The sequence below is a fragment of the Belonocnema kinseyi genome, chromosome 6 (genome assembly GCF_010883055.1).
Source record: "Belonocnema kinseyi isolate 2016_QV_RU_SX_M_011 chromosome 6, B_treatae_v1, whole genome shotgun sequence".
In the NCBI taxonomy this organism is placed as follows: Eukaryota; Metazoa; Arthropoda; class Insecta; order Hymenoptera; family Cynipidae; genus Belonocnema; species Belonocnema kinseyi.
This window is the reverse complement of record NC_046662.1, coordinates 41550472-41569069: the sequence shown is the minus strand read 5'-3', so window position 1 is coordinate 41569069 and position 18598 is coordinate 41550472. Positions and strand designations below refer to the sequence as shown.

At 24.3% G+C, this 18598-nt stretch overlaps 1 protein-coding gene across 1 annotated transcript in view; it reads right to left on the bottom strand.

Annotated features, from left to right (window-relative positions):
* Positions 1-10497: 10497 nt before the first annotated feature.
* LOC117175116 (putative polypeptide N-acetylgalactosaminyltransferase 9) overlaps positions 10498-18598 on the bottom strand; it is a 524817-nt gene continuing 516716 nt past the window's right edge. The window contains exon 13 of the mRNA XM_033364686.1: positions 10498-11312. Coding sequence (XP_033220577.1) covers positions 11172-11312 — 141 coding nt within the window. The 3' untranslated portion in view covers positions 10498-11171. The remainder of the gene's footprint in view (positions 11313-18598) is intronic.

The following is an 18598-nucleotide window of genomic DNA, read 5'->3' as shown; positions in this document are numbered from 1 at the left end:
CATATGAGCCTTGACTAAAAAAGAAATTCCTCTCTGAATTTTTTTCGAACCTAATAACATTTTTCAAACCTGATTTTTGTGAAGTTTTTTTTTAATTCTTTTTTTGGAACAGACAATTCGATTTTTGAGAATATTTTTCAAAAATATTTTTCATATGTTATCCACAATTTCAAACAATATATTTCTTTCAGAAATGTTTTCTTTTGGAATATTTTCACTTTAAATTCAAACAATAATTTAAAATAAATTTCGTTATTAAAACATTTTTTCTTCTATAAAAATATATTATTTTATTTGTAATGAATAAATAAAATTTAACAAAAAAAAACAATTTCTTAAATTGTTCAAATACGGGAATTTTATAATTCGGCAATTTTATTTCAGTAATTTTATTCTTTGGGATTGTTATATTTCGGCAATTTTATAATTCCGGGAATTTCATTTTTCGTGAAGTTTCCTATTCGGGATTTTTATTCAGTAATTTCTTAATTTTGGAAATTTTCTTTTTTGAATACTTTCTTTTTCGAAAATTTCAAAAAATCAGGAATTTTATTTTATGTAAATTTCAGCCGACCTTTAATTAAATGCTCAATTGAAACCATCAAACTATTAAAAATAACTTCTTGTAAGACATCAGAGTCATAAAAAATATGTCGTGAAAGCTCGTAAAGAAAGTCAATGGCAAAACTTCGTTCCAAGTAAAAACGCAAGACAGCTAGAAATTAATGTTCAAAGAGACTGAAGTTTCTACACTTTTAACAAGTCTTAAAAAAACCCGTTAAAAAAAATGGAAACTGAGAAATGACATGATGAGAATTTTTATATCGACTGAAAAATATCATGAAAAATAAAAACCTAAATAGAGCTTCTTTTCTATCAAAAAACTGAAAAAGAAAAAAAAGTTCAAACCACAAAAACAGCATTTTTCTAAAAGTAGGCTACTTTAAATTGATTAGCAACGTCTAAACGAACTGGCATAATTCATATTTATTTTACATCAATGTACAAAGTCCGGCGTCGGAATGTTTCGCATTCTTTCCTACCTCAATATTTTTTATAAACTAGAATTCAAACACAAATTACCTTGTATTTACGACGTCCATACGCAAAATGTCCTTAACAACTCGAGCAACGATGCTTCTAAATTATGGAATGTAAAATTTCAATATAAAATATAACAAAACGAACACTATTTAAGTATTAACTCAAAAACTCTAGAAATAAATTTCGATTAATATCTTCGATGTAAAATAAAAAATGCGTCGATAAATCCCTTGTTTAAGAATTATAATCTGCGATCGTCAAATGGCACTGGCTTATCAATAAACAAACGTTTTTAAATGGAAGTAATTTCCTAAAATAACTACAGAATTTAAAAAGATCTCTGCGAAACGTTTTAAACGATATAAAATTACCGGCCAGTCCACGACTCGTTCACGTGCCGTCAGGCCGAAATCGGACGCACGGCCTGGCAGTAGATTCGCCGTTGTGCCGTCAGGCAGTCCCCCCCACCACTAGCGCACTCCTACCCCTCTTAGGTCGTTCTAGAAATCCTTAGAGATCACTGATAATATATATTCGAGGGAAGTCCACTACTAGTCGTCGTACCATCAGGCCGAAATTGGACGCACGGCCTGGCAGTAGACTCTCCGTTTTGCCGTCAGGTAGTCCCCCCACCACGAGCGCACTCCTACTCTTCTTAGGATCTTTAAGGATTTCTAGAACGACCTAAGAGGGGTAAGAGTGCGCTCGTGTTGGGGGGGGGGGGCTGTCTGACGGGACAAGGGAGAGTCTACTGTCAGGCCGTGCGTCCGATTTTGGCCTGACAGTACGAGGACGAGTCGTGGACTGACCGGTAATATATATATCAGTGATCTCTAAGGATCTCTAGTTCAAAAAGCAGCTAATTTGTTCAAAAATTAATTTATTTTTGTTGATAATTCATAATTAATTTAGTTCAAAAGCCTTTTATTGGTTAACAATTGAACTATTTTGTTACAAATTAATTTTTTAATTGAAGATTCATCATTATAATAAAGAATTTAACTCTATTTTTATTAAAAATTTGAAAATTTGATTCAAAACTCGTTTTTTGTGGTTACACATTAATTTTTTTGAATTTTAAATATAACTATTACATATAAATATTCCAAAGAAAGTTTTCTTTTGTGGAAAATTCGACTATCATATAAATAAGAATTCGTTTTTTTGGTTGAAAAATCAACTATTTTGTTGAAAATTCCATCTTTTTGTTCAAAACTAATGTTTTCAACCTAAAACATTTATGGTTAATAATTTCTTTTGTCGAAAAGTTACCTATTTGGTTCTAAATTCATTTTTTTATTGAAGTTTCATCATTAGAGATTAAAATTTGACTCTCAGGTTAAAAATTTGAAGATTTTGTTGAACATTCTCTTTCTATGATTAAAAATGAATTGTTTTAACTGTAAATATAACTATTTCATTTTGCGTTGAAGGTTTTCCTTTTTGACAAAAAATTAATCTTTTTTCATCGCAGATTTTCAACAATTTTTTTAATTCGTCTCCTTCAATTGTATTAAAAACTGTTTTTGCTTTTAACTTAAAAATATTACAACAATTTTAAAAGAAAATATAAATTTTTTTGAGATTTTTAACAAAAACTTTAGAAGCTTTTTTAGGATTTGGAAAGTTTTCAAGAAAAAAAACTAATTTCTTTGATAACTTTGAAAAAAATTCAAATGATTTTTTACGTTAATAATTAATTTTAAGAGGAAATTGAAGAAGAATTCTAAAATTCATATTCATAAAACACATTTCTCAATTTTCCAAAATTACAATTTAAAAAATGGACTAAGTTTACGAGACATTTTAAAGTTTTAGAAAGATTTAACAATTATTTAAAACTTAAAAATATTTGGGGAACTTTAAAACAATATGTTAATTTTTGAAGATTTTGAACAAAAACTTTAGAAGATTTTCAATCATTTTGAAAGTTTTCACGGAAATAAAGAATTTCCTAAGATTCTTAGGAAAATTAAAATATTTTTTATTAGAATATAATCATTTTTACAGAAACTTTCTGAAGATTTTAAAACATTTTTCAACATTTCAAGAATTTCAAAAAAATGTAGGAAAAATGAGCATCATCTTAAAATATATTTATGTAGGAATTTTGAAACTTTTAAAGATTTAAAAAATTGAAATGATTTTCGAAAAACGTTCCTATGTTTCGGTTTAAAAATCATCTACTTAGTTCAAAGAGAAACTAATTTGTATTAATTTTTGTATTGAAGATTCATGATCATAATAAATAATTTAACTCTTTTATTAAAAATTTGACCATTTTGTTCAAAATTATTTTTTCATGGTTAAACATGAATTAAAAAAATCGTGGAAAATTCAACTATTATTATAAATGAGAATTCGTTTCTTCATTTAAAAATTTAACGATTTTGTTTAAAACTCCATTTTTATGGTTAAAAGTTTATCTTTTTTGGAATAAACTTCCGAAAAGCTTTTTTTGCGGTAGAAAAGTAATCTTCTTGATTAAAAATTCATTTTTTAGTTAGAGATTTATCATTTTAGTTGAAAATTTGTTTTTTTTTCTGGTCTAAAATTAATTTTTTATATTAAAAATATAACTATTTATTTTTTTGGTAAAAATTTATCTTGTTTTATGGAAAATTATTTTTTTCTTTCAATAAATGTTTATGGTGAAAAATCCATCTTCTTGGTGGAAAATTTAACTACATAGTTACAAATTAATTTTCTATTGAAGATTCATCATTATAATTAGGAATTTAATTCTTTTATTAAAAATTTTATAATTTTGTTAAAAATTAGTTTTTAATGTTACAAAATAATTTTTTCAAACTAAAATATTTATGGTTAATAATTCATCTTTTTGGTAGAAAATTCAACCTTTGGTTCTAAATTATTATTTTTTTTATTGAAGATTTATCATTATAGTTAAGACTTTAATTCTTCGGTTAAAAATTTAACGATTTTCTTCAGAAAAATTTTTTTTTCGCGGTTCACCACCGATTCTTTTAACTTTGAATATAACTATTTCATTTTGGGTTGAAAATTTGCCTTTTATCTTGCAAATTTATGTATTCTGTTTTTTTGTTGTATTTATGTTATTTTATTTATTTCGTAAAAAATATAACTGTTTTGTTAAAAATTCAACTATTTTGTTGAAAAGTCCTTCATTTGTCAACACAATAAAATTGATGTTAAAAAAATAAAAATAATAATTTTCAACTTAATAGTTTGATTTCTAATCCCAACGTTGATTTTCTAAAAAAATAAAACAAATCAACTAAAAAGTTACATTTTTACGTGACAAATATAAATTTTTTACTTAAAATAAAATTGTGCAATTTTTAGTAAGGACATCAATTTTCAACCAACTTACATAAGTTTTCTGCTTAAAACATTAATTTTCATCAAAGAAGATTAAAGTTCCATAAAAAAATAATAGTTTTCAATCAAGATTGGAATAGTTAAATTTTCAGTTCTAAAAATAAATTTTCGGTTAAGAAAATGAATTTTAATGAAAAAAACTTAATTTTCCACTGAAGAGATTGATATTTCATTCCAAGAAACAAAGATTTTTCACAAATACATGAAATTTCAACGAAATATTTGAATTTCTAAAGGAATTTACAACCTACTGTAAAACTAATTTAAAACAAATGTCCAATGAAAAAAAAAAATTTCTGTAAAACACATAATTTTTCGATTAAGAGTAGTTTAATTTTCATTTAGGACATCAATTTTCAACCAATTTACGTTAATTTTTCATTCAAAAGATGAATTTTTATCTAAGAAGACTAAAGTTCTATAAAAAAGGAAATGCTTTCCAGAATTGAATTAATTTTCGGTTAAAAAAATTGACAAAATACATGAAAGTTCAACAAAAAATTTTGAATTTTTGTAATGAATTGTCAGCCTGATATTTAAATTATTAACTGAAGAAATAAATTTTGAATAAAAAATAAGAATTAATCATAAAGAAGGTTAATATTCTATCGCCTAAGACGAATTTGCAACCAAAAAATAATTTTTTTATTGTTACATTTTCAACGAAATAAGAGTCCCACAATAATGCTTTCCCTTCATTTAAAAATAATATAAGTAAATTAAATTTAAATTTAATTAAATGTTAAACTTGAACTTTACTTAAATTTTTAACTAAAAAAGATCATTTTTCAAGCAAAAATGGAATTGTTAAATTTTTATTTGAGAACATTAATTTTTATCGAAAAAAATAATTTTATACTAAAATGATGCACTTTCATCCAAAAGGATTAATTTTCCACCAAGAAGGTCGAATTTTCAACTAAAAAGGTAGATTTTATATTTCAAAACAAAGGTGAAATAAGACATTTTCTGTAAAAAAAAAATTTAATCGATAATAATGAATTTTTAATCAAAAAATTTAATTTAATATTAAAAAAATTTAAATAAAAAAAAATTGTATACTACAATGTTAATCTCGGAAGCAAAAATACCCATTTTTAATCCAATGGATGAATTATAAACTAAAAAGATGACTTTTAGACAAAAAAGATGAATTTGAACGAAAATTATGATTTTTTCTAGAAAAAAAATGAATTTTTACAAAAATGGCTCAACTTATAATCAAAAAAATAAATTGTTATAAAAAAGAGGAATCTTTAACAAAATCTATGAAATCGCAATCAGCAAGATAAATTTTCTACCCAAAAAGACACATTTTCAATGAAAATTATAAATCTTTACCCAAAAAAATGAATTTGTAAATAAATGGTTGAAATTCTAACGATAAAGATCAATTTCCCACCAAAAAGATTATTTTTATACAAAAAAGACGAATATTCAACAAAATAAATAAATTGTCAGTCGCAGAAACAAATTTTTAACGAAATTTGTAAGCATTTCACGAAGCAAAATTAATGTTTAAACAAAATATTAAGGTTTTAACTAAAAAGTTGAATTTCTAACAAAAAAAAAATTTTTCAGCCCTGAAGCTATCAAACAAAAAATGAGTATGTTAATTTTTAGATATGGAAATTATTTAACTAACAAACGAAGAATTTTCTTTACTTTTTTTCTGTACTTTTTTTAAATGAAAAATTTTCTAAATTTTGTTTTTTAGGGTAATATTCTAAATTTAAGGTTTAATTCTGCAATAATTTAGGAAATTCTTTCTAATCTATTTTTGGGAACATTTTTTAATTTTAATGAACAATCCTCCAATACTTTAGGCAATTTCTCCTAATCAAATTTTGAGAAAATGTCCTTATTTTTGAGTAGAATTGCCAATGAATTAAGAAAATTTTTCACATTTATTGTCAGGAAAATTTCCTAATTTTAAGCTACAATTTCCAAATTAATTTGGAAATTTTTCAAATTTATTTTTGTTGAGATATCCTAATTTTATAGTAAAATTTCCAAATACATTAGGAAATATTCCGGATTTATTTTTGGGAAAATTTTCTAATTTTAAAGTAAAATTTCAAAATGAATTAGGAGATTTTTCCAAATTTATTTTTAGTGATATTTCTTAATTTTAAAGTACAATTCCGAAGTACAACATTCCGAAATAAATTACAAAATTTTTCTAATTTATTTTTGGCAAAATTTCCTAATTTTGAAGTAAAATTTCCAAATAAATTAGGAAATGTTACCGAATTTATTTTTGGGGAAATTTCCTATTTTTAAGTACAATTCCTAAATAAATTAGGAAATTTTTCTAATTTATTTTTGGCAAAATTTCCAAATAAATTAGGAAATTTTTCGAATTTATTTTTGGGGAAATTTCCTATTTTTAAGTACAATCCCTAAATAAATTAGGAAATTTTTCCGAATTTATTGTCGGGTAAATTTTCTAATTTTAAGCGCCAATTTCCAAATCATTTTGAAAAATTTTCAAATTTATTTTTGGTGAAATTTCCTAATTTTAAAGTGAAATTTTCAAATACATTAGGAAATGTTCCCAATTTATTTTTGGAAAAATTTCCTAATTTTAAAGTAAAATTTCCAAATAAATTAGGAAATTTTTCCAAATTTATTTTTAGTGATATTTTATAATTTTAAAGTACAATTCCGAAATAAATAAGGAAAATTTTCTAATTTATTTTTGGCAAAATTTTCTAATTTTGAAGTAAGATTTCCAAATAAACTAGGAACTGTTCCGAATTTACTTTTGGGAAAATTTCCTAATTTTAAAGTAAATTTTCAAAAGGAATTAGGAAATTTTTCCAAATTTATTTTTAGTAATATTTCTTAATTTTAAAGTACAATTCCGAAATAAATTAGGAAATTTTTCCAATTTATTTTTGGCAAAATTTCCTAATTTTAAAGTAAAATTTCCAAATAAATTAGGAAATGTTACCGAATTTATTTTTGGGGAAATTTCCTATTTTTGAAGTAAAATTTCCAAATAAATTTGTACATTCCAAATACCAAATAAATTTGGAAAATTTCACGTTTATTTTTAGTGAAATTTCTTAATTTTAAAGTAAAATTTCCAAATAAATTAGGGAATGTTTCCGAATTTATTTTTGGGAAAATTTCTTATTTTAAAGTAGATTCCGAAATAAATTAGGAAATTTTTCTAATTTATTATTGGCAAAATTTCCTAATTTTAAAGTAAAATTTCCAAATAAATTAGGAAATGGTCCGAATTTATTTTTGGGAAAATTTCCAAATTTTAAAGTACAATTCCCTAATAAAGTAGGAAATGTTTTCAAATAAATTGAAAAAATTTCTTAATTTTAAAGTAAAATTTCCAAATAAATTATCAAATTTTTCGGAAAAATATGAATTTTCAAATTAAAAGGATGAATCTTCTAGGCAAAACAGTTTAACTTTCGGCATAAAATATGAATTTTAACAAAATATTTGAATTTTTAACTTGCAAATACGAGTTTTCCAACAAATGTTTGAATTTTCGAACAAACACAGTGAATTGAATTTCTAAAAATGAAAGATGAATTTTCAATTCCAAAGAACGAATTTTTTTTTAACAAGTTAATTTTTAGTAAAAAGGTAATTTTTTTAAACGAAATATTCTAATTTTTAACTCGCAAAGAAGATTGTCAACAAAAAATTTCATTATTTAATAGGAAAGTTGTGTTTGCTACCAATAAAGATGCATTTTTTTTAATAAATCATTTTTTTAAGTTTATCTTTTTGATTTTAAATTTCATCTGTTATAGAAGAATTTAATTGAAAAGAAATGAATATGCTACTTTTTGGGTTAAAATCATTATTCTTTTAATTTTAATTTCAAAATTGCGCTCTTTGATTGAGAGATTAATTGCTTTGTTGAAATTTAACCGTTTTTGAGAAAAAATAATTTAACTGTTTAGTCGAAAATACTTTTTTTTTAATTCCACTTTTAACAAAAAATTGTAACTTTTTCATTTTTTTAAGACTGAAATTTTTTTAGCTGAAAATTCGCCTTTTTTGTTAAAAAAAATTTTAGTTTGAAATTTCCTTTGGGGGGGGGGGGGGGGGGGGGGGTGCATCAGTTTCATGGGAAATTAATTTTTTGCTGAACAGTCACATTTTTTATTTGAGAATTCAATTTTTGTAAATAAAATTTGTCTTCTAGCTTGAAGGATCAATAATTTAGATAAAATTTGATTAATTTTTGAGTAAACTTTTTTATTCGGTTAATAATTTTCATAAAAAGACATCCATTTTGGTTGAAAATTGTTTACAATTTATATTTTGGTGTTATAAAGTGAACTGGAATCTTTTTTGGATGGAAACTCAACTTTTTTTTCAATTAAAAATTCTTCTACTGCAAGAAAAATTTCTTCTTTTTTTATACATGCAATTATTTGCTAGAAAATTCAACAATTTTGTTAAAAAGTCACCATTTGATCCAGAAATTCAAATATTTTGTTTGAAAGATTTGGTTGAATCAATTTGTTAAGAATTAACTCTTTTTTGTCAAAGATTTATATTTTAAATTGAAAATTTATCTCTTTGGTTTAAATTCTAATAATTTTGTTAAAAATTATTATTTTTTAATTGAAAACTCAACTACTTGGGTAAAAGTTAAACTAAATTATTAAAAATTCATTTTTTTGATTGAAGGCTTATGTCTGGCTGAAAATTGAACTGCTTTGTGGAAAATGCTTTTTTTCAATTAACAGAAAATGTAATTTTTCCGTTTTTTTCAGATTTATATTTTTTAGTTGAAAATTCGCCTTTTTTAATAAAAAAATATTTTTATCTTAAAATTTTATTTTTTTTATGTAAAAAATGCATCAGTTTCTTGAAAAATTAATTTTTTGCTGAAAATTTATAATGATCTTTTGTTAGAAAATTCAAATTTTTGTAAAAAAAATTTGTGTTCTGACTTGAAGGTTCAGTAATTTAGACAAACTTAAATTTATTTTTTGACTGAAAAATTTTTATGTGTTAGACGTTCGTTTTGGTTTTAAGATTCTATTCTTTTGTTGTATAAATTTAACTCTTTTTCTATTAAAATATAAACTATGACACTTTTTCGTTGGGAATTTGTATTTTTCAGTTGAAAACTTAAATATTATGTAAAAAATTTAATTATTTTGTTGAAAATTCCAGTATTTTGTTAAGAAAAAGCCATCTTTCATAGTAGAAAAGACATTTTTTTTTTGTTTGAAATAAATTAATAAATTAGAAAATTTTTAATTTGTATATGAAATACTGTTTTATTCCGTTAATAAAATATTCTCTAAATATGAATAATTTGAAATGAAAAATTAGCCAAGGAAAAATCAAAGAATTTTGAAAATGTTCTCGGTTTCGAATTTGTCCGCAAGAGGCGCTACAAGCGATCACCATCTGGGGAACTGCCTGCTAGTATGATAACGAGTCGTGGATCAATGTCGCCGAAGTTGGCACACAGAGCTACTGCGCTTGCGTTAAAGCTGAGCGCTAGTTGGCCACACTTGGCGCGCGATTCAAAATTAAATGAAAAAAACAATTCTTGTATTTTAAATAAATAATTTTTAAAATATGCACAAAAATGTATATAAATTGTTCCACTTTTGATTTCAGACAAGAAAAAAATTTATAACACATATTTAATAAATAATAGTTTATTTTCATTGAACATCATTTTTTGAAATACCATATAATGTTTCAGCAGCTTAATATATAGAAGTTAATTGCAGAATATAATAATGATAATATTTGAATTTTTCTTTAAAAAAATCAGTTCAGAATATTGTTCTTTTCGATTAAAAACTTATAAATAATTAGTTTCAATCACTTTTACAAGAAATTTCTTTTTAAATGAAATGTTTTGTAAAATATAAGTTGGTCTTTGGAATTCAATAAATATAAAATGTTACTTATATAATATATGTGTCATATTTTTTTTGCCTGAAATCAAAAGCTAGACAATTTGTATATATCCTTGTGCATATTTTAATAGTTATTTACTTCAATTAGAAAATTTTTTTCATAAAGTAATTTTGAATTGCGCGCCAAGTGTGGCCAATCAGCGCACATTCCTAACGCAAGCGCAGTAGCACAAGGTGGAAACATTGGCATTGTTGTCGTGGATCGCCCAAATTACCAAGATATAAAATGACGTTAACAAAAGTTCCAAGAGCATCACTTTCAGCTCAATGTCACAGTCAGTGTATTTTTATTTACAAATTTTCCTCTTCTTTTTGGAGATACACTTTTTTTTCTTCAAACTCACAATTAAAATTGTCAGCTGAAGGAAGAAAAACGTCTGCAGAAGAACTTTTTCAATATCAAGAAATCGTTTTATTCCGTGTGGCAAAAGTATCGATATTCTATAGTTATCTCACTTATTAAATCTAAGGAAGTATAGTTCTTCGTCTTATTTCTCCGCAGGGACTTAACTCAGACTGTTGGGGGCCACTCATGATCCATTGTTCAGAGTTCATCATTATCAAAAATTGAGGAACAAAGCTTTATAGATAAGCTAACTGGTGAATCGTTTTATGATCTCCAAAAATTCTCCTCATTTCTTCTCACGCTACCAATTACGATTTACCTGTTTTGAATTATTTTTGTTTGTCTATAAGCAAAGTTTCTGCAACTTCGGTTGCGGAAATCTATCTTCCGAATCGCGTCCTGGCGACGGAATAACGATGCCCGGAAATCCAAAATCCGGCGGGGTCTGAACCGGGAACTGGTCTTGATTCGTGGCGAGAAAATATGTGATATCACAACTTCGATGGGTCGTAATTTTCAAAAGACCACCTCTGTCTCAGTGAAGATGGAGAGCATTCCTCCATTAAAAGTCGCTGTTTGCTCTCTGTGATCGCCAAACACTTGTCACTGCTTCCGTGTCTAATTTGCTTTGTCTGCAAAACAAAAAAGGATATTAATTTCCCTGCAATTAATGAGTTTTTGTAATACACACTGAGAAAAAAATTAGCAATCGCAACAAAATCATTTTGTTGAGCAGTTTTTGTTGTCAGTGCAAAATTTTGGTTGTTAGCGCAATATTTTTTTGTTGGCCAAACAACATATTTTGTTCTTAATATAACATTATTTTGTTAAGTCTTATTTTTTTCTAACCAAGTTTTTGTTGATCCAACAAAGCTATTTAATTAGACCAACGAATGCGCATGCGCACTCGTTCATTGGGATCACGTGAACGCGCGTGCAAGTTCATTTTTATTCTGGCGGAATGCCGGTGAAGTCATGTTTCGTTATCTGGATACGTGTTTAAAGTAATGAAAGTGATATAAATAAGTGATGAGATCATAATTGATAAATAAGGGATCGTCCATATATTACGTAACACTTTTTTCTTTTGTTTATATCGTTGTGTCTTTCTCAACTTCACATCAATTTCATGCTCGTCTTTATTCAAACAAAAGAAAAACGCGTTACGTAATTTATGGACGATCCCTAAGTGATATGAATAAACATGGATAACGCGATGCCTCAAATTCTGGAGGAGTGCGATCTGCAAATGCCTGAACTAGAGTTCTGAGCCAGTTATATTACTTTGAGAACGGTAACGAGAATGAGAATACTACCCAGAATATAATCGAGAAATAAATTCTCTGAGAATTTATGAGAATCTCAGAATTTATTTTAATTAATAGAAAATTGCACTTTTTCGTTAACTGTTCGGTTGAAAATTCAACTCTTTTTTGAAATATTGTCTTTTTTATCTGAAAGTTTACCTGCTTTAGCAGAAATTAAATCATTTTTTGTTACTAAACTATTTCGTAGAAAATTTACTTTTGTGTTCAAAATTTATATTTTGGTGTTGAAAAATAAACTGAAATATTTTCTGGACGAAAGTTCCACTTATAAAAAAAATTTCTTTTTTATTACAAATTCATCTGTTTTAGTTCAAAATTGATCTTTTTTGGATAAAAATGAAACTATTTGATAGAGAATTGAACTATTTTGTTAAAAATTAATCCTTTTTAGTTGAAAAAATATTATTATAAGTAATTTTTGGTGCTACTGAGTTAACTGGAATCTTTTTGGATGAAAACTAAACTTTTTTGTATTAAAAAATTTCTCTACTTTAAGATAAATTTCATATTTTTTGATAAAAATGCAACTATTTGCTAGAGAATTCATCAATTTAGTTAAAAAGTCATGTTTTTTGGTTAAAAATTTGTCTTTTTGGATAGAAAATTCAATTTTTTTGGTAGAAAATGATTTGTTGTTAAAAAATTCATAGTTTTATCATGAAAACTCGACTAAAATCTTTTTTAACCAAAAATTCTAGTATTTTTTTTTTGAAAATTTATCTTTTTGATTCAAAACTTCATTTGTTACAGAAGAAAATTCATTTTTTGTATGAAAATGAAAATTTTTGGTTAAAAATCTCTCTTCTTCGCCTGATAATTCAACTGATTTGTTTAAAAGTTTTGGTTGAATCGCTTTGTTAAGAAATCACTTTTTTTGTTAGAGATTTATATTTTAAGTTGAAAAGTTATCTCGTTGGTTAAAAGTTTAATTATCTTGTCATAAATTAATCTTTTTTCATTGAAAATTCAACTATTTTGGTTAAATTTAACTTCATTGTGAAATTTTTTTATTGAAGGCTTATGGTTGGTTGAAAATTTAACTGTTTAGTGGAAAATACTTTTTTTTTAAAGAATTCACTTTTTAACAGAAAATGGAAGTTTTCTATTTTTTAAGATTGATATTTTATAGTTAAAAATTCGCGTTTTTGTTTAAATTCTTTTTCAGTTTGAAATTTTCTTTTTTTTTTGCGTAAAAATGCATCAGTTTCGTGTAAAATGATATTTTTTAGTTGGAAATTCGCGTTTTTTTTTTGTAAAAAAATTCTTTTTTAGTTTGAAATTTTGTTTTATTACGTAAAAATGCATCAGTTTCGTGTAAAATTAATTTCTCGCTGAACAGTCATATTTTTTGTTTGAAAATTGAATTTTTATCAAGAAAATTCGTCTTCTGGTTTAAAGGTTTCATAAATTAGATAAATTTTTATTTATTTTATGAGTAAAAAATCTTTATTTGTTGGAAATTCGTCTTTTTGGTTTCAAAATATTTTTCTTTTGTTCAAATTCCATTCTCTTTTATTAAAATATAAACTATGATACTTTTTCGTTGGCAATTTCTCTTTTAAGGTTAAATCTTCAACTATTATATTAAAAATTTAATTATTTTGTTGAAAATTCCAGTATTTTGTGAGAGTTATTTTTTAAAGTAGAAAAAACTTTTTTTTAAATAAATTAATACATTTAAAAATGTTTAATTTGTTAGTTTGTAATATACCATTTGTATATGTATTATAAATCCAAAAAGACTATTTTTAAACTAAAAAGATGAATTTTTAATAAAATTTTTGAATTCTCTACCAAATAGTTGAATTTTTTACGAAGAAAGATACCATTTTTCTTAAAAGAAATTTTCGAAAAATTCAAGTAACTCCAAAGAATTTCATGAATTAAAAAAAATTCTGGGTTAATTGATTTCTCGACAAAGAGATTCAACCAAATCTTTCAAAAAAATACTTGACTTTTCAGGATCAAAATATAATTTTTTAACCAAGAAATAAGTTTCTACGAAAAAAATGGAATTTTTTAATCCAAAAAGACGATTTTTTAACTAAAAAGATGAATTTTTAACAAAATTGTTGAATTCTCTACCAAATAGTTGAATTTTTATTTAAAAAAATGGAATTTCTCTTAAAACAGATAAATTTTTATCACATTCTTTTTAAATAGTCTTAAAATTCGTCTTCTGGTTTGAAGGTTTAATAATTTAGATAAACTTTTATTTATTTTTTGAGTCAAAAATCTTCATTTGTTGGGAATTCGTCTTTTTGGTATTAAAATTCTTTTTTATATTCAACTATTATGTTAAAAATTCAATTATTTTGTTGAAAATTCCAGTATTTTGTTAAAGAGTTATCTTTTAAAGTAGAAAAAACTTTTTGTTTTTAATAAATTAATACATTTGAAAAATTTTAATTTCTATATGAATCACTGTAATTCCTTAATATGTCTAAGCTAGAAAATAATTTATATTCAACCGTTTATATAATCTGAACAATAAAAATATTATTAAAAATCATAAATTCTTTAACTCTCTTAAATTCTTTTAAATTCCTCTAAATTCTGTCATATTTTCGGTTATATAAACTGAACTAAAATTCTCGGGAATTTAAGAACTCTAGAGTAGAGCTCGTAACGAGTGCCCGAACTCTTCTACGCATGCGTCGCGCTCGGTCTCTGATTCGTTACTGTTCGCGCGCAATTTGAAATGCTAAAAAATAACATTTTTATTGTTTATCATGAATGATGTCATTTTAACTTATATAAATGTTTATCATACCGATATTAATGAATCTCAACCACATCCCCTTCCTTCTCTCTTTTTTTTTTTAAATGTGGTTGGATGCCTTCTCATTTTTGTTTCTTCTTTTTTATTTTTGTCCGAAAATTTTATTTGTTTTTTTTTTCAGAATACAATAGGATTTTTTGATTTTGTTTGTTCTTTGTGGTCCAAATTTGGCCATTGGATTCTTGTTTTATTTAGCAGGATTTTGCATCAATTTGATTATTGGACGTTAAATGGGATTTTTAATTTGGATTTTGGTCGAATTTAATGTCTTAAATTTTGATTTTGTTTCTTTCTGGTTGTTTTTGCTAAATATATTAATTTTTGTATTAATTAATATAATTCTATTGAAAACTATGTTTGTCAATGCATTTTAATACTTTAATAAACTTTCAATAACAAAATTTTCGAATAATGAAAAATATGCAAGAAAAATAATACAAGTAAGAACCAAAGGATATTTTTTATTTACAGGTTATATTACTTTGAGAACAGTAACGAGAATGAGAATATAACCGAGAAATAAGTTCTCTGGGAATTTATGAGAATCTCAGATTTTATTTTAATACATAGAAAATTGCATTTTTTTCGTAAAATTTTCGGTTGAAAATTCAAATCTTTTTTTGAAAGTTTGTCTTTTTTATTTTAAAGTTCACCTGCTTTAACAGAAATTAAATCTTTTTTTCATAAAAATACAACCGTTTGGTTAGAAATTAAGCTATTATACTATTTTCTTGAAAACTTAACTATTTCGTAAAAAATTTACTTTTTGTTTAAAATTTATATTTTCGTGTTGAAAAATGAACTGAAATATTTTCTGGATGAAAGTTTCACTTATAAAAAAATTTGTTTTTTATTATAAATCCATCTGTTTTAGTACAAAATTAAATCTTTTTGGATAAAAATGCAACTATTTGGCAGAGAATTTAACTATCTTGTTAAAAATTCATCTTTTGTGGTAGAAAAAATTCGTCCTCTTGAATTGAAAATTAAATTTTTTGTGGAAACTTATTTTTTTTGTGATAAATTTCATATTTTTTTATAAAAAATGCAACTATTTGCTAGAAAATTCAACAATTTTGTTAAAAAGTTGTCCTTTTTGGTTAAAAATATGTCTTTTTGGATTAAAAATTCAATTTTTTTGGTAGAAAATTATTTCTTGTTGAATAATTCATAGTTTGATCGTGAAAACTCGACTAAAATCTTTTTCACCAGAAGATTCAACTATTTTTTTGTTGTTGAAAATTTACCTTTTTGATTTAAAACTTCATCTGCTATAGAACAAATTTCATTTTTTGTATGAAAATGCAACTTTTTGGTTAAAACTCGTTCTTCTTTGCTTGCTAATTCAACTAATTTGTTTAAAACATTTAGTTTCATCGCTTTGTTAAGAAATCACTTTTTTTTAAAGATTTATATTTTAAGTTAAAAAGTTATCTCGTTGGTTAAAAGTTTAATTATCTTGTTATAAATTAATCTTTTTTAACTGAAAATTCAACTTCTTGGGTTACAATCGAACAACATTGTGAAATTTTTTATTGAAGGCTTATTTCTGGTTGAAAATTTAAATGTTTAGTGGAAAATACTTCTGTTTTTTACATTTAGAATTCATTTTTTAACAGAAAATGTAACCTTTCCATTTTGTAAGATTGATATTTTATAGTTAAAAATTCTCGTTTTTTTTTGTAAACAAAATTATTTTTTAGTTTGAAATTTCCTTTTTTTGGGTGAAAATGCATCAGTTTTGTGGAAAATTAATTTTTTGTTGAACAGTCATATTTTTTGTTTGAAAATTGAATTTTTGTAAAGAAAATTTGTCTTCTAGTTTGAAGGTTTAATAATATTATTAAACTTTCGTTTATTTTTTGAGTTAAAAAAATCTTTATTTCTTGGAATTTTGTCTTTTTGGTTTGAAAATTATTTTCTTTGCTGTGTAAATTTTATTCTTTTTTGATTAAAATATAAACTATGACACTTTTTCGTCGGCAACTTGTCTTTTTATGTTGAATATTCAACTATTATGTCTATAGATATATCCATTGTTCTTAAAGTTTTTTTTCTTTTGGAAAATATTAATTTATTGTTAATATTAACTATGAATAATGAACATTATCTAATATAATCCAAAATAACATATTCGTACTTTAGATTATAAAAAAATTATATCTTATATATTTTCAAATCTTTAAGTTTAAAGAAATGAACTAAAATTATACATTTTTAAATTTTCTATTTTTAATTTAAAAAATTGTTTAATTTTGCTACCACACGGACAACAAGATTTTGAGAAAATTCACAATTATTTAGATTTCATTTTAGAAGACTAATTTTAAGTTTTGAAGATTTTAAAGTATGTCGAAAGAGAAACTGAAAGATTTTAAAACATTTTTTTTTATACATTTTTTTAACGTAGAAGTGGCAGTAGTCTTGAAAAGAATCGAAAATAATTGGAATCTTGAGAAGATTCGGAAAAATTTAAAATGAAATTTACATTTTTGAAGATTTCGAAGAAAAAATTAGAAGCCTTTTAGGAATTTTTAAAGGTTTTAAGATAACAATAAAATTGTCTTAAGATTCATGGTTAAATTCCAAATGATTTCTTCATTTTGAGAAAGGGATTCTAAAAGAAACTTTAATTAGAATTAAATAGGAATTGGAATTTTAGCCTAAAGAGAAAAATAAGAACATTAAATTATTTTATTATTTTATTATTAATTAGTTATTGTCAACTAAAGAAAACCCGAAATATTTTTTTCAAAAGTTCACCTCGAGTTCTTTTCCAAAATTAGTTATGATTAACATTAGCATCTTTTTCTCAAATTAAAAAATCAATTTTAACAAGTTTCATTTTTTTGAAATGAAAATAACATATGATAATATTAATAAATAATAATAAATTAAATAATAAACACCCATGATTTGTTTATTAAAATATTTGAAAATCCGAAATAAATTAAAAGGAATAAATAAAAAATATTATTATATATTATATTAAATAATATAAAATATTATCAAATTTAGAATTTTTTCTTTTCGGATATTTCAAAATAACACAAATATTTATATGTATAATTTAATTGCACATGAATAATAATTTGTGTTGTTTAGTAGAAATGCACTGGGATTGACGTCTAAAAGCCGTGAATTTTACGATTTTCGCAAATTATTTTTAATTTAAAAGTTAAACAATTTCTGAAAGATTTATTATCTTTTGCCCGGAACTATCAGAAAATTATTTTTATTTGAAAAACATTTGTTTTAACACTTTCGCCTTGCAATATTTGAATTCTAGGTTAACTGCATACCTGGCGCCGCCATACGGCGACCGCCAACCTCATAACAAATATTTTCCACAGGCCTCCAGAAAAGTGGCATGGGGCTAGAATTCTTAAATTCCCGAGAATTTAAGTTCCGGTTATATAACCGAGAATATCACAGAATTTAGGAGAATTTAAAAGAATTTAAGAGAATTTAAGAATTTACGATTTTAAACAATATTTTCATTGCTCAGGTTATATCAGCGGTTGAATATAAATTATTTTCTAGCTCAGACATATTCAGGAATTGTGGGTCCGGATGCAATAAGGGCACATAAAATTTTTTCGTGCGAAAACGAAGTCCCCTGGAGGCTTTAGAAAAAATTTTCGAATTTTAATTTTCAAAAGATATATATGGATGTAAAATTTTATGCGCATCTTTTTTTCTTAAGACAAAAAGTTGTAACTTTTTTAGTTTAAAAATTAAAGCAAACAAACTTACTTTTTTGAAAAAGTCGATTTTAATCCGTTTTTCACTTCAACTCGTGCTCTGT